This window comes from Bos indicus, chromosome 2 (genome assembly GCF_029378745.1).
Source record: "Bos indicus isolate NIAB-ARS_2022 breed Sahiwal x Tharparkar chromosome 2, NIAB-ARS_B.indTharparkar_mat_pri_1.0, whole genome shotgun sequence".
NCBI lineage: Eukaryota > Metazoa > Chordata > Mammalia > Artiodactyla > Bovidae > Bos > Bos indicus.
The window spans coordinates 106052529-106069050 of NC_091761.1; the positions used below are offsets into that span (position 1 = coordinate 106052529).

Below are 16522 nucleotides of genomic sequence, written 5' to 3' on the forward strand. Positions count from 1 at the left end.
TTGTTACATTGTATTGTGACTATAAATAACAGGGCACCTCTCAGAGTCCTGGGTTCATGCTGCAGGAACAGCCTGAGCGAAAGAATGTTTAGGCATCCAGAGCCAGCCACTTACTAGAGGGGTGGCCAGACTGAGCTGAATTTGAGAGGACAGAGGAGGATCAACGTCAGCAAGAATTCCCCAGTGCGTGGGAAAGGAACTGTGAAACAAGAGACCAAACAAAGCAGACATCCCGGCACCCTCTTCACTGGAAGTTTCTCATACACTTCATCTGTCTCAGTAAATGGAACCACGTGTACCCGGTGACTCCGGCCAAAAACCTGGGAGTCATCCCATTCTATCTCTCACAGCCAACACCCCCTCTACTAGCCAGGCTCTGGGCTCTGGCCCACCATGCACCCCAGGTCTGGTCCCTTCTCACCGTCTTTCCCTCAAGCACCAGGGACTATACTGCCAGCCACTCTCACGTGGGCAACGTCAGCCACCTCGGCCCATCTCCCTGCTCCTGCCCTTTTGCCGGCTCAAGGTGAGAATGGCCTTCTCCAAGTGAAGTGCGGCTTATGTCTTTGCTGCTCAAAACCCTCCAGCTCTCTCCTCTCCAGCGCTCTCTACTCTACACAGCCCTCTTTGAAGTGTGACAAGCTCAGCTCACCTCTGGAACTTTGTACTGGCTCTTTCCATCTCTCAAATCATCATGTAACATCATTTGGGTCTCACCTCACACAACACTCCCTTGGAGGAGTCTCCCTAGGACACTTCGCCTAATCATCCTCTAACCTCCACTCTAGCTCATTTCCTTCATAACTTGGTTGCCTATTTATCATCTGTCTCCCATGTTCGAATGTCAGTCCCATGAGGGCAAAGGCTTTCTTGGTCTTGTTCACCTACAACAATGTCTGGCACATGGAAAGAGCTCAAAAAACACTGATTTAATGAATCCTGTCTAGAGGCAGGGGGATGGATGAGATGACCTCCAAGTTGATCTGGTTATAAAAGCTGGAGTACAGAGCTCTGCTGTGTGTTCTGGGGCTCACATCACCCTTTCCCAGCAAAAGGAAACAGCAGGGTGGTAGTAAGAACTGTGGTTTTAGGGGAGAGGCTTGCCAGCTGGGTGGAGCTCACAGCACCAGTGGGTCCCATTTCCTACAGAGGAAAATCCTACAAAAGGCCCATCTGTCCGGCCGGCTGGCTGCTGCCCTGGCAGTCCACCTCTCCCCTCCACGTTGGCCTCTTTGGCTGGGCAGAGCAGGGCTGCTGCAGCCTGGTATATTCTGACTCCCAGCATATATGAGAAGTGCCAAGCAGGCTGCACACCACCCCCAGAAGTCATCTTTGTCATCCCTCTGCCTCCACACAGGAGGCAGCTGTACAACAAGAAGCCATCTTCTATCATACTTCTCAGCCTCTCCAGAACACTCCCCCCCGACCCCCCAGCCACCACCATTAGCCTGCTCAGACCCTTCACTGTGCATTCATCCCCTTCTCCTCTCTGACTACATCCACAACTGCAAGAGATGGATGGCAAAGAGGGAGGGGCAGCTAGGGACCAAGGAATGTCTGCCCATAGGCAAGGAGGGGAAGTTTAGAAGGAAGTACAAGGGCCCGGAGACAGAGGTGGGTGAGGGTTTATACTGGGAGACCTTGGGAAAGTCATTCAACCTTTGGGTGCCTCGGTTTCCTTATTTGTAAAACCATAGGATCTTTCAGCCTGTTTTATCCTCTGGTAGAATTAAAAGAACAGTATCGATAATGCATTGAAGTGCTTTGTAAGGCCTACAGCACTGTAAGTGTCCACTGTCATTGAGAGAAACACGTGCAGGAAGGAGGGGGCATATTGGGGAGGAGCAAGAACACCAGAAAGTTCTGGGATTAAGAGTGGGAAAACTCTGCTCTAAATGAAGAGATCAAGGAAGGAGATGGAAGGAGAAGCAAAAACTCACTCCACACCTGGAGTGAAAAGGCTGAGGGAGTCAGAAAAGCAGAAGACAACAGAAGAGGCAGAAACCATCCAGATGGCAAGAACAAGCCAGGCCTTTGACACTTGTGCTGGGAGAGCCTGGAGTTTCCAGATGAAGAGGACAACAGCCCTCAGCAAGGCCTGAGCAAAAGTCCCTCAGGAGGAAGTGGGTCCCCTCTCAGAGAGACCTGCTGAGTCTACAAGGTCTACAAGTGTCACCTTTCTACAAAGTAACCCTTGGCCCTCAGAGCTACCAACTGATAATCATCAATTACCCGCTATGTTTTGAGCACCTGTTGTGTCTCAGGAACTGCGCTGGGCATCACACGTATTATCCCATCTCATCCTCGTCAATAGCCTTTTCTTATTCCCACATCCTTAAAAATGAAACAGAGGCTCAGAGAAGTTTACCCAGCTAATAAGAAGCAGAGCAGAAGATGCTCTGCTGGGCTTCCGCTGCTCAAAGTTCCTTTTTGAAGCATCTTTCCTCCTCCTTCCATTCCCTGAACTCCTTCCTAAAAGATCAAGGGTGAATGGCAAAGGGAGGGGTTAGAGGGCAGGGAGGATATTAACAATAATGGAGGAAGGCACGCAGACTGGCTGCCTAGGAAAGTTAAGGCAGGGCATTTCCAGCTCCAGAAAGCTGGGCGCATCTGACAGAACAATTTCCTTCCCAAGTAATCCATCATAATCCAGCCTGGTGTCGCCCCCACCCCCATGACTCCAGAAGGCTGCCACGGGTGATCCATCACTCTTCTGCCAGGGCCTGAGAGGATACAGCCAGCCCAGGGATCAGCCAGCTCGGCCAATCAGGACGAAGCAAACCCTCTGGTCTTCCTGCCTCTGGTTTTTCTCTCCCCCAAGACCAGCCAGGCAACACTGATGAGGAAACCGAGGGCGAAAAGTGGGACACCGCCTATAGAGTAGGATGGTCGCTCAGGAGGTTCCAGGCCCAGAGGTCGCGACCCTGAGCTCTGACCTTTTTCCACCTCACCCCTCCTCCCCCTACCTATCCCCTGCTCCCGCCCTCGCGGTCCTGTGGCTGTGACCCCCATCCCGCCAAATCCGGCCGACTAGAGCTCCACGCGCGGCCCACGGGGTGATTGTAAAGCATCCCTCTGCCCCTCCATACCACCCCCTGGAGAACTAAGGGGAAATACCTTCAAAGGCCCTGCCCCCGGAGCTCGGTCTCCGCCAGCCACCCCCCAGCAGCCGCCGAGCCTGCGCATCGCGCCCCCATCCCCCGCTCGCAGCCCCCCGCCCCCAGTCCTCGCCTTCACCTTGACCCGAGTCCGCTCAGGGGCCCAGGAGCTTTGCATAAACAAAGAGAGAAGGAGGGGACGATCGGGGCACCGCCCCCGGCCCGCCGGCGCCCCCGCTCCCGTCCCGGGACCCCAAGCCCGTCCGGCCCTCCAGTCCCCCACGGGACCGGGCGGCCCGCAGCCCCCTTACCTTGGCCTGGCATTTCCGATGACAGGAGAAGCTGCAGACTGCAAGAAGGCGAGACACAGAAAGAAAGTTTAGCCGCGAGGTATGAAATGGAAACTCCGGCGAAATCTCCTCCCACCCCCGCCCGCAACCCGCGCTCGGGAGAGAAGGAGGGACGGAGGGAAGGAGGGACGGAGAGAGGAGGGGGCGGGGGGCTGCCGTGGCTCCCCGGGGCCTGCGGGGCGGGAACGCCCGGGACTGCGGACCCGCGGCCCAGGAGGCGCCGAGGCCCCCGTCGCCTAGAGCCCCTCGGGCGGGCGCGGGAAGTTGGGAGGAGCAGCGGGAGACGAGGGGACCCACTCCGTGGCTGGGTCCTGGCCACCCAGGCCCCTTGCCAGCCGAGCCAGGAATAAGAGGACCGTCTCGCCTTACACACGAGGCAGCAGGCGGCACCCCAGAACCACATCACTCTCATTCCGGCAAAGAGAGACATACAGACCCAATTCGCGGTCCAGGAGAGGGCCTGTGCACGCACACATACACATTGACACCCACAGACACCAATAACCACTTACACACGGACACTCAGCATACGTGCACACGCAGCACACACAGCCAGCCTCACACACCCACTGGCAAGCCACACACAATTTCATGGGAGACCCTCAGAGTACAGGCTGACAGACTGTGGACACAAACTCACAAAGTTTATGAGAAAACACATGTGAGTTGAAACACACACAGACACACACACGCTCACACATACATGCGCGCGCGCGCACACACACACACACACACACCAGGACTTGCTCTGCCCTCCCACTACCAGAAGTTGGAATCAAATTTCCTGTGGGGTTCCCTCAGCCTGGAATGTCCCAGCCCTGCCCGCCCTCCCCCCAGGGCCCTCCACCCAGGATTTGGTAGTCCCCTCCCACCAGGTCCCAGAGATGGGGTGAGGGGTCTCCCGAGCTGAGCTGCTGCACGCACTTAGGCCTGCAAAGGCAGCTGGGCCGTGGAGCCAGGGGCCACCCTGACCCCAGATCCTCACAGCCCTGGTCTCAGTCAGCTGCCTTTCCTCCTGGATCCATAGTTTGGTTGTTGTTTAGTTGCTAAGTCACATCCGACTCTTTGCAACCTCAAGGACTGCAGCCCCCCAGGCTCCTCTATCTGTGGGATTTCCTAGGCGAGAATACTGGAATGGATTGCCACTTCCTTCTCCAGGGGATCTTCCCAATCCAAGGATCGAACCCAGGTCTCCTGTATTGGCAGGCGGATTCTTCACCGCTGAGTCACCAAAGAAGCCCGAATCTATAGTTACCCACCCCTTTCCAACCTCATGCCAAACAGATCCCCAGCGAAGTGAAGAGGGGAGACCGAGGCACACATGAAGGCCCAGAGCTGTCAATAAAGCCTCCATGGCTCCTCACATGAAAGCTTCTGGTTTGTCTGCGGTAGTAGGGGGTGGGGCAGAAGTTGGAGGACACTGGGCGGAGTCTGCGATGTGACCTTGGCCAGACCTTGTTCTCCCAGAACCCAGTTCTGGCCACAGCTCAGGCCTGTGACTCAGCCAGTGCTAAGCAAAGCTTTCCTGACCCCACCAGTCACACAATCCAGCTCGGGGACTTCTCCACCCCCAGCCACCCAAGTCAAGTCATGCCCACCCTTCTAGCCTTTCTGCTTCTTTCTCAGTTCCACCCTCACCACCCCAAGTGGCAACCCCCTCCAGAGGGTGTTTCCACTCTGACACCAGCAGCCTTCCCATTCCCATCCCTGAGCCTCCTTTCCTGGCCTTGGAATGTGGAATTGAGAAAGCCTCAGGCCATGTGGCCTGAGCTTTGAAGGCCCTTCCAGCCAGGCAGGCGCCCATTGGGCCAGTGCCTCTTGACCCAAGGAGCTCTCCTCCTCCTCTGCTAGTCAAATGCCAGGTCTTCAAGAATAATAATTCAATGGACATGAATTTGAGCAAACTCCGGGAGATAGTGAAGGACAGGGAAGCCTGGCGTGCTACAGTCCATGGGATCACAAAGTCAGATACGACTTAGCGTCTGAACAACAAGAATAAGTGCTGGGGCCCTCTGGAGGCCTCTCCAGACACTGTTCCCTCCTCCTTGAAGCCATCACCACAGAGTGTGCTTCTCCTGACCATCTTTCTTCCTACACTTGCTGGCTCCTTCAAGGAAGGGACCTCCTCTCTCTCTCCGTCTCCCTGTCTCTCCCTCTCTGTCTGTCTCTTTCTCTTAAACACGTACACACACACACATATGTGACACGGTGGTGCCTAGTACAGAGTAGAGGCTTAATAAATGTTTGCTGCATTGACCTGACTGAAGATCTCCCCTGGAATTTATGTGCATCCCCATTTAATCGGGCTTCCCTGGTGGCTCACATGGTAAAGCATCTACCTGCAATGCAGGAGACCTGGGTTCGATTCCTGGGTCGGGAAGGTCTCCTGGAGAAGGAAATGGCAATCCACTCCAATATTCACGACTGGGAAATTCCACACAGAGGAGCCTGGCAGGCTACAGTTCATGGGGTCCTGGGTCTACAGTCCAAGAGTCAGATATGACTGAGCAACTAACACACACACCCATTTAATCATCCCCACCCAACACTTAGTCTTTTCCTGAGCCATAACCCTCCCTATGGAGAAGGCAATGGCACCCAACTCCAGTACTCTTGCCTGGAAAATCCCAAGGACGGAGGAGCCTGGTAGGCTGCAGTCCGTGGGGTCACTAGGAGTTGGACAAGACTGAGCGACTTCACTTTCACTTTTCACTTTCATGCATTGGAGAAGGAAATGGCAACCCACTCCAGTGTTCTTGCCTGGAGAATCCCAGGGACGGGGGAGCCTGGTGGGCTGCCGTCTCTGGGGTCGCACAGAATCGGACACGACTGAAGCGACTTAGCAGCAGCAGCAGCAGCAGCAACCCTCCCTACAGCATCTCACAGTCAATCAAAAAGGCATTCCGTAGGGCTTCCCTCCCCAGGCTTCCCAGGTGGCTCAGTGGTAAAGAATCTGCCTGCCTATGCAGGAGACACAAGAGATGTGGGTTCAATCCCTGGGTTTGGAAGATTCCCCTGGAAAAGGAAATGACAACCCACTCCAGTATTCTTGCCTGGAGAACCCCATGGACAGAGGAACCTGGAGGACTGCAGTGCCTGTTGTCGAAAAGGGTCAGACATGACTGAGCAACTGAGCATGAACTCAAGGGCTACCCTGATGGGCTCAGTGGTAAAGAATTCTGCCAATGCAGGAGACACAGGTTCAATCCATGATCCGGGAAGATCACACATGCCTCAGGCATCTAAGCCCGTGTGCCACAACTACTGAGCCTGTGCTCTAGAGCCACAGCTACTGAAGCCCAAATGCCCTAGAGCCTGTGCTCCACAACAAGAGAAGCCTGCGCACCACAACGAAGAATAGCCCCTGCTCGCCACAATTAGAGAAAAGCCTGTGCAGCAGTGAAGACCCAGAATAGCCAAAAATAGTAAGTTAAAAAATTTTAAAGACATCCCTAAGGGTCCACTCCAGGCCTCCAAGCCCAGTCTAGACACTGGAAGCACAGTGAGAGCCAGGACTCCATCTTCTTCCAGCATCAGACTTCATACTCCTGACGTTCACAGCGTGCATCAGGCTCTTTCCTACCTCAGGGCCTTTGCACTTGCTGTCCTCACTGCCTGGAAGGCTCTTCCTCACCCCAGCTCTCCACTGTTCACCGATCCACATCCATCTTCTACTTCTAGAATCCACTGAAAGCTATCTCTTCCAAAGGGTCTTTCCATGACCACTCAAATTACAGTAGGCTCCCCGTTATTCTTTCTTAGCAGTACCCTGATAAAACTCCTCTTAGCACAGCTCACAATCTGAAGTCATCTTGGGGAATTCCTGCTTACCTGTATATAGTACACCTCCCCACACTAGACTGATGAGGGCAGGGAACATGTCTGTCTTGTTCACCCTGTATCCCCAGCAGCTAGATCAGTGTGTGCTACAAGCACACGGTGCCAAACAACATCTTTTAGAAAAAGTCCCACCCTCTGGGCAGACCAGCCCCCAGGACACTGACAACCTTGTCTTTGTGGGAATGGCACAAAGATGTCCTTTCTCCAGGTGGGCCCAGCCCTGTGCCTGGATGCATGGCTTGGTGAACAAGGCACAGACTAATTCCAGGACTCTCTTGGGCAGGCACCCTCGGCACTGAGCGGCCTGCATGACTATACAGGGCAGCCCTGCCTGTCACACAGTGGGCAGACACTCAGTAAATGCCCTTGAGTGGAGGGCAGATGGGGAAATCGTTGGGCAATTGCAGTACAATGTGCTGAGTGCTCCCTACGTGCTGGAATGCAAAGAGCTTGTCCTTGAAAGCTCTACAGTGGGGAGCAAAGAAATACCTCCCCAGCCTCCAGCTCAAAAGACAAAAGCTTGGCAAATGGAATTCAAGTGGCACGTTCCAGGCAGCCCCAGTGTGGTCAAGCCCCCACAGATGAATTTTTATGCCTTAAGAAGCACCTGCTCCCAAACCCAAGGAAATCCCAAACCCAAGGAAATCCTCTTGCCCCGAGCCCCCTCCAGGGAAGGCGCCTTTACAATCTTGGTCACCTGTCTCCGGTATTCTCCCATAGGGCAGTATTCCTACTCTCCAACTTGCATCCCTCCTGCTGTAATTTGAAATATGCTGATCAGCTGGCTTCTCACTTCTCGGATCAATGATGCGTTCAAATGGGTCACAGAAAGGGAACCGCAGCAGGCAGCCTCCAAGGTGGCCCCAGTGTGAATCACCTCCCAGTAAGCACACCCTTCTGCAGTCCCCTCACACGATGAACTGGTTTATAGACCAATCGTATATTATAGAAAAGATAGTGTATAACCTCTGAAGCTAAGTTATCAGCCTTTGTCTCCTGGATTGCTCACTCTCGGGGAAGCCAGTCACTGTGTCATGAGGACACTCAGCCCAATGCGGGGGCCGTGTGGGGGAACAACTGAGTCCTCCTGCTGCCAGCCAGCACCAGGTTGACTGGCACACAACTGAACCACCTTGGAAGTGGATCTTTACTCCATCAGGCCCTCTGATGACTACAGCCCCAGCTATCTTGACAGTAACTTTATGAGACACCCAAGTCCAAACCACCCAGGTATGTGGGTGAGGCCCTACTCATGAATCCCTGACCCACAGAATCTATGTGAGAGAATAATTTTGTACTTGATGTAAACTGCTAAGACTTAGGGTGATTTGTTACACAGCTACAGCTAACTAATACAGATACCAGAGCACAGGATCCTTCAGAAAGCAAGAGGCCAAAGGCTGACGCTGAGAACTAGTACTAGAGGCCATCCTTTGGGTCCTTCCTTGCTCCCTGACTATATGTATATTCCTCTCTGTAATTCCTTCTTCCCTTTCATTACCTTACCAAGCAGTCAGTCATCCAAAGAGGCTGCTGAGTCTCAAACCTCCTTTTCTACCACTGTACCAGTTCAGACCAATTATCCTTCCCTGGGCCACATCCCCCCTCCAGCCTTGTCTCCCTTCAATTCACTGAGTCACAGGCCATTCCAAGGAACAAACTGATCATATCACACCCCTGCTTAGAACCCTCTGTCCAGCTCAACACACTTATTAAGCCTACGTCTTGCCTCCACCTCCAGCCACTGCCCATAAAGAGATCTGTCCCTGCCACACCAAACTCCACAGACTCTGAGTCAACAAGGCTTATGTCTGGAATGGTGAACTCCCATACATCCTTCAAGGCCCAGTTCAAAATGCTCACCCTGGATAATAAAGCATTCAAAGATGGTCCCTCTCTCCTCTGTGCTCCAAGAATCCTCAACCCACAACAAAGCTCTTATCACCTTGGAGGACTAAGCATTCCGTTATTATTTGTTCTCCCCCACATTCAACTGTTTTAAGACAGAAAGGGAGGTCCTTTTTAACTCTGTAGCTTTGTGTCCTGCCCCTTCCCCTAGTACTGGGTCTGGCATAGATGAGCCTCAATAAATGTGGAGTAAATTTCAAACTGGAAGGATTCTCTGCAGCCTAAACCCTTGGGACCAGGGCTGACATTCTGAAGCAATGGAAAACATGCAAGTGAGGGTAGGGAGCTTCACTCTTCAGCTCCACCCCCTGTGGGGAGAAGGCAGGTGGGGACCACAGTCAGTCTTCCTAAGTGCTTCAGGGCAAACACCACCTACGATCAAGCCTGGCAAAGGGTGAGAGCACTGAAGGAGTTGATTTATCCTCACCTACTCCCCCAGGGCTCCTGCTTTCTATCTACCCACTTTCCTACCTGGCTGCATGTAGACTGACTCTCAGCTCAGACGCAGGTCATGCACCAGCTCTGTGATCTGGGACAAGTTACTTAACCACTCTGACCCTTCATCTCCTCATTTCTAAAATGGGGGTAATAAAAGCATCAACCTCACAGAGTTGTTGTGAGAACTAAATAAGTTAATATACCTGGCCAGCCCAGAGGTTGTTCTGTATAAGGGTTAGTTGGACCAGCAGCATCTCCATCACCTTTGTCCTATTAGATGGAAAAACTCTGAGTCAGGAGAACTGGGTTCTAGTCCTGACTGCTATTACAGCTGTGTGACCCAAAGCAAGTCACTCCCCTCTCTGAGTCTCAGACTTCTGCTCAGAAAATGAGGCAGCCAACTAGCAGCCTCCAGGGCAGATTGGGCCTGGGCCCTTGTCTTCATTAACTGCCTCAATGTTTAAAATACAAAGGCTTCTTCTCTCAGCTGGAGTGCCATGCAACAGAACAGCTCTCTCTGGATACTTGGTGGCCCCACCATGACCTGTCCACACTCACTTGCCTGCTTTGAAGTCCCCTGCATCTCTGACCCCTGTTCCAGGGGAACAAGGGCAGAACTCCAACCTCCCCCTCCTAGCACTCCTCAGATATCCTGGACACACATCTCAGGATCAACGCCACCTGAGCACACCCAGAGAAGGCCAGGGACCCTGCAAGATGAGGACCTCTGGGGAGGGACCCTGTCAAACCAAAGCTCATGGAGCCCAGAAGCCCCATCTTGGCCAGTGGGTGTCAACAGTGCCCCTTCACAATAGAGCCTGAGATGGAGCCAAAAGCCTTGGAGTGGGGAGGGGTCTGTAGGTCACCTGTGGGGAGGAGCACCCCAACCCCAGCCCTTGGCTGACTCCTGCCTCACTGGGCGGCCTGGACTCTGTCCTGGGGTGGCTTCCTGCCTCTTGGGAACACAGGAAGCCAACATTGTTGGGATCTAAATGGCCTTTTCCTCCTGGCCTCGGGTCGGAAAATGAGCGCAGAGCCTCGGTGTGCACCTGACCCCGGCGATAAAACGCCTGCGTGCCCGGCAGGCCTCTGCTCCTTCCCCAGCTGGCAGAAACCTGCCTCCTGCCCACCAGGCCTCACAGCTCTTCCCTGCCTTGCTTATTTCTGTGGCGTGGCCTGGAGGTGTGTGATGGTTTATATTAGGTGTCAGCTTTCAGTAGATTGTGAGTGAAGCACACTGCCGGCCATAATGTGGGTGGGCCTCATCCAATCAGTTGAAGGCTTGAAAGGCAGAGACTGAGCTCCCCAAGACAGAAGGAATTCTGCCGGCTTTTAGACTTGAACGGTAACTCTCCCCTGGGTCTCCAACCTGACTGTCTGCCCTGCAGATGTTGGACTTGCCAAGCCTCTACAATCACGTGAGCCAATTCTTGACAATAAATATCTACCTACCTACCTACCTACCTTATTAGTTCTGCTTCTCTGGAGAACCCTAATGCAAGATGACTTGGGGTGGTAGGGGGAGTGCGTATGGTGTGGCTCTGAAGTTGAAGCAAGAAGAAACCTTCTAGGTCACCCCATCCAGTGGTTTTTGTTTTTGTAGCCAAACTCTTGATGCAGCTGGACTCTTACATGGAATCTCAATGATGTTGTTTAACTGCTAAGTCATGTCTGTCTCTCTTGAATCCCAAGGACTCTAGCGCACCAGGTTCCTCTGTCCATGGAAATTTCCCAGGTAAGAATACTGGAGTGGGTTGCCATTTCCTTCTCCAGGGGATCTTCCTCACCCAGGGCTTTAACCCATGTCTCCTGAATTGGCAGGTGGAATCTTTACCACTGAGCCACCAGAGAAGCCCCCTCAATGATATTGTTCAATCACTAAGTCGTATCCGACTCTTTGCAACTGCATGAACTGCAGCACGCCAGGCCTCCGTGTCCTTCACTATCTCCCAGAGTGTGCTTAAACTCATGTCCATTGAGTCAGTGATGCCATCCAACCATCTTATCCTCTGTCACCCCCTTCTCCTGCCTTCAGTTTTTCCCAGCATCAGGGTCTTTTCCAATCAGTTGGCTCTCCACATCAGGTAACCAAAGTATTGGAGCTTCAGCTTCATCATCAGTCCTTCCAATGAATATTCAGGGTTGATCTCCTTTAGGATTGACTGGTTGGATCTCCTTGCAGTCCAAGGGACTCTCAAAAGTCTTCTCTGGCACCACAGTTTGAAAGCTTCAGTTCTTCGGCATTCAGCCTTCTTCATGGTCCAACTCTCACGTCCATCTATGACTACTAGAAAAACCATAGGTTTGACTAGACAGACCTTTGTCAGCAGAGTGATGTCTGTGCTTTTGAATATGCTGTCTAGGTTTGCCATAGCTTTTCTTTCAAGGAACAAGCGTCTTTTAATTTAGTGGCTGCAGTCAATGATATTGGTTGGCATTTATTGAATGCTTGTTATGTGCCAGGATCTGTTCTGAGCACTTTACATATATTGTCTCAGGTAATTCCCACAGTAACTCAAGGAGGAAGGTTTGCTGTGTGTCTTATTTGAAAGGTTAGGTAACAGAGGCACAGAAAGATGAAGCAAGCTGTTCTCACTAGTAAAAGTTGGGATTTGAATCTAGGATGTCTGAATCAAATGCAGGACCACCACCATTCTGCTCGCTGATATATTTAACTCTTGAAACCAGGGCTGCTCCAAGTAAAGTGGGCAGAGGTTCCAGGGCCCCAGGTCCTTAAGCCTACCCTTGATTTCCCCCTTTTTCCCACCTTCTCAGGCCCTGAAGAACCTTATAGTTCCTCTGGAACTCAGTTTAGAGCCTCAGATCTAGTGCAACCCCTCGTTTGGAGAACCAGGAAAACTAGGCCCAGAGAGGTTAAGCGTCTCACTCAAGGTCACACAGCCAGGCAAGAGGAAGCCAGGACTAGAACCCAGTGTCTTCCCACTTGACCAGGCTGCTTCCAATGACTCCAAGGAGTGACTGGGACACAGGCTGGAAGCTGGGATTCCCAGGAAAGAGGAGAAATCCTGAAACAAGGTTTCCCCAAACCCAGCTAGTGAGGGCATCTAGGTGGACTTGTCCCATTAAGGGCTGAAGCATCTTCCCCAGGTACATCCCACTCTCGGGGACACTGCAGATGACAGCCCTCACCTTGCAAGCTGACGAAGAAGGGGAGGGCTCTTAAGTCTGGGCCCCACTCAAGGCTGGATGGCAGTCTTGGGCTCTTGAGCTGCCATTCTGGTCTCCTCCCTTGGATATCAGCCTGGTGGGAGGCTGAGGCCATTGGTCCAGGCCCTAGACTCCCTAGAGCACTGCCCCCCAGGGACCTGTGGGAAATCCTCTGTTTGGACTGAGGAACTCCTACACATTCTTCAAGATCCAGACAACATATGGATTCCCTACTGAAGACTGACAGGAAAATCTGCTAAGTCAGAGGCAGCCTTTCACACACACTGGGCTCTGGAATTGCCCAACAGCACGTCTGTCTTCTCAGGTTAGGAGCTGGGTTTTGGCTCCAGCATGGCATACAGCCCAGAGGGGCCCAGTTCACGACTGTCAGATGGGTGCACGCCTGCACGCAGGTGGTGGAGGGTCGGCCTACATTGGGAGAGTTTTCCAGACTCTGCAGATGCCAACAAGGGAATTCTCCAGGGCCTCCCACGGTCTGGGCCTCAGTGGATATTCTTGGTCCAACCCTTTTTCTAAAGATGACAAAACTGATGCCCAACAGGGGAAGAGATTTATCTGAGCTCACCTGGCCTACGCATGGCCAGCCCCAGAAGTCAAGGATAGGCCACTGACAAAGGCCCCAGAGGCCTCTTCTCCCGCTGTCTCATCTACCTACATCTCCCCATGGGGAGACTTAGTCCTGACACCAGGGGTCACTTTCAGTTCAGTTCAGTTCAGTCACTTAGTCGTGTCCAACTCTTTGCGACCCCATGAATCGCAGCACGCCAGGCCTCCCTTTACAGCCACACAAAGAATCTCAGTGCTCCTCACAATCACCCCCTCAGAGAGAGGACTGGGTTTATTATTAACTCTTTGATACCTGGGAGGAAGACCGGCCACGGTCTCATGGCCACCACTTTGCCTGTATATCCGTCATGTTGGCACTCACATGTCCACCCACCTCCATTCTGTCTGCCTCGTTCACCTTTGAGCCTCTCAGAATCAGAACTAGACCCCGGGTTCCCTGACTCTCTTCCCGACCTTGTCTCCCACCCCACCTCCTTCAGCCATAGTCTGTTAAACAGTGAAAGGCAGGCGCGTGTGGGGAGCTATGGGGCAGGGCAGCCAGTGGGAGACAGGACCCAGAGCCCCCATCTTTCTAGGTCTGGGCTGGTGTCCTCACTGCCCCTGCCTGCAGCAAAAGTTCCCTCAACATTGCAAGCCCTATGGAGATAGTGCATGCAGGGCCTTGACACTCAACCCTGAACCCCTAACCACTAATCCAGAGAATCACTGTGTTGCAGCCTGAGACTTGAAGACAGGAAGAAGAGCTAGTTCAGTTCAGTTCAGTTGCTCGGTCATATCCAACTCTTTGCGACCCCATGGACTGCAGCACATCAGGCCTTTCTGTCCATCACCAGCTCCCGGAGTTTACTCAAACTCATTTTCATTGAGTCGGTGATGCCATCCAACCATCTCATCCTCTGTCGTCCCCTTCTCCTCCTGCCTTCAATCTTTCCCAGCATCAGGGTCTTTTCAAATGAGTTGGCCCTTCGCATCAGGTAGCCAAAGTACTGAAGTTTTAGCTTCAACATCAGTCCTTCCAATGAACATTCAGGACTGATTTCCTTTAGGATGGACTGGTTGGATCTAGGGATGCAACCCTAAATCCAACTGGTTGGATCTGGTTGCAGTCCAATGGACTCTCAAGAGTCTTCTCCAACACCACAAAAGCATCAATTCTTCATCTCTCAGCTTTCTTTATAGTCCAACTCTCACATCCATACATGACTACTTGGAAAACCATAGCCTTGACTAGACGGACCTTTGTTGGCAAAGTAATGTCTCTGCTTTTTAATATGCTGTCTAGGTTGGTCATAACTTTTCTTCCAAGGAAAGCATCTTTTTATTTCATGGCTGGAGTCACTATCTACAGTAATTTGGGAGCCCCCCAAAATAAAGTCTGCCACTGTTTCCACTGTTTCTCCATCTATTTGCCATGAGCTAGAGAGCACAACAAATCCTTTGGTTTGGCCTTGGAGAACTGACCCCTCAGCCAGTGAATGACCTGTGCAACCGTTTCTGGTGACCCTGGATGGATGGGTGGGTGGATGGATAAATGGGTGGGTGGAGGGAGGGAGAAAGGGATGGATAAGTGAGTCTCATGCCACCATGACCTCCTGGTTCTAAACCACAGACAGTCGGTCCACTTCTGCATCTCCTGCCATTAAGCCTAGTGGCCCCAACCCTGCCCCCAAACCTGGTGACCTCACCTGTCTCACTGGGGGTGTACATGTGGCCTGAAGAGCGAGGAGTCTTCTGTCTTCCCTTGCAGGGCTGGAGGCCCCTGGGCCTTCCGTGGCCCAGTTCTGACACCTGCTGGTGCCTCTGGAGAGTGGCCCCGGCTTCTTCCTTCTCGCCACTCATTCACTCAGAGCTACCAAACCAGCCTGGCAGCCCTCTTGGCTACCCGCCCTCCAGTCTGGTTCACACTGGCAGGGCCAGGCTCCAAACCAGATGAGACCCAGGACATCTTTGCACACTGTGGGAGCCTTCCATTCACATGGGGTCAAAGCCCCTGCTCCACCCAGGCCCTCTAGCCAGGTCATCCTGGGAACCTAAGACCACAGACTATCACAGAACATGCAGCCGGAGTGCCCACGGTCATCCAGTGAGCGTGTCAGGACTTCTTCTACTCCCAGCCCTGTGCTGCCTCCTATCAGAGCAGTGTTGTGTGTCACTGGGGTGAAGGGAAGAAGCACTGGGAAAGGAAGGAGGGAACTGGGGGTGGGCCAGAGGTTAACAGGAGCAGGTTCAAGAGACAGGATGAGGTGGGGGCTATGATGCAAGCAACATGCAAGACCCCACCTTAGGCAATACCTCCTTGACTTCTCCCAGTTCAGTTCAGTTGCTCAGTCATGTCCAACTCTGCGACTCCATGGACTGCAGCACCCCAGGCTTCCCTGTCCATCACCAACTCCCAGAGCTTACTCAAACTCATGTCCATCGAGTCAGTGATGCCATCCACCCATCGCATCCTCTGTTGTCCCCTTCTCCTCCCACCTTCAATCTTTCCCAGCATCGAAAATGGGAGAAGGGGACGACAGAGGATGCGATGGTTGGATGGCATCACCGACTCAATGGACATGAGTTTGAGCAAGCTCCGGGAGCTGGTGATGGACTTCTCCCAGCTCTGACTCTTAAGCACCATCCATCCTCAGAAGATAAAGAATCCACCTGCAACGCGGGAGACCTGGGTTCAATCCCTGGGTTGGGAAGATCCCCTGGAAGAGGGCATGGCAACCCACTCCAGTATTCTTGCCTGGAGAATTCCATGGACAGAGGAGCCTGGTGGGCTATAGTCCATGGGGTTGCAAAGAGTCGGACAGCACCAAGCGACTAAACACATCCCAGCCAGACCACTTGGGAGGAGGGTGCCACCATGCGGCTAATTTGGGTATTACATATGTTCCTTCCTGCTGGCCCCCAGAGTCTGGGTGTCCCAATCCTGCAGTTAAGGATCATAAAACTCTGCCCTTGGCCTGTATCAGGCTTGCCTGGAATGCACCCCAAATGCATGCACACACTCACACACTTCCATCCATCCACTCCAACTTCAACACCAGCAGAAACTCCTCATCTAGGAAGCGCTCCTTGCCCAGAGAGCACACAGGCTGGAAACACCACTCCGACCCAGCCAGCTGCGTGTCTGGGCAAGAG

At 52.9% G+C, this 16522-nt stretch overlaps 1 protein-coding gene across 10 annotated transcripts in view; it reads right to left on the reverse strand.

Moving 5' to 3' along the window:
• Window positions 1–16522, reverse strand: part of TNS1 (tensin 1) — a 216240-nt gene that overhangs the window by 186089 nt on the left and 13629 nt on the right. For all 10 annotated transcript variants that reach the window (XM_070772002.1, XM_070772039.1, XM_070772026.1 and 7 more), the window contains one exon: window positions 3410–3447. In XM_070772002.1, the coding sequence (XP_070628103.1) occupies window positions 3410–3447 (38 nt within the window). The remainder of the gene's footprint in view (window positions 1–3409; window positions 3448–16522) is intronic.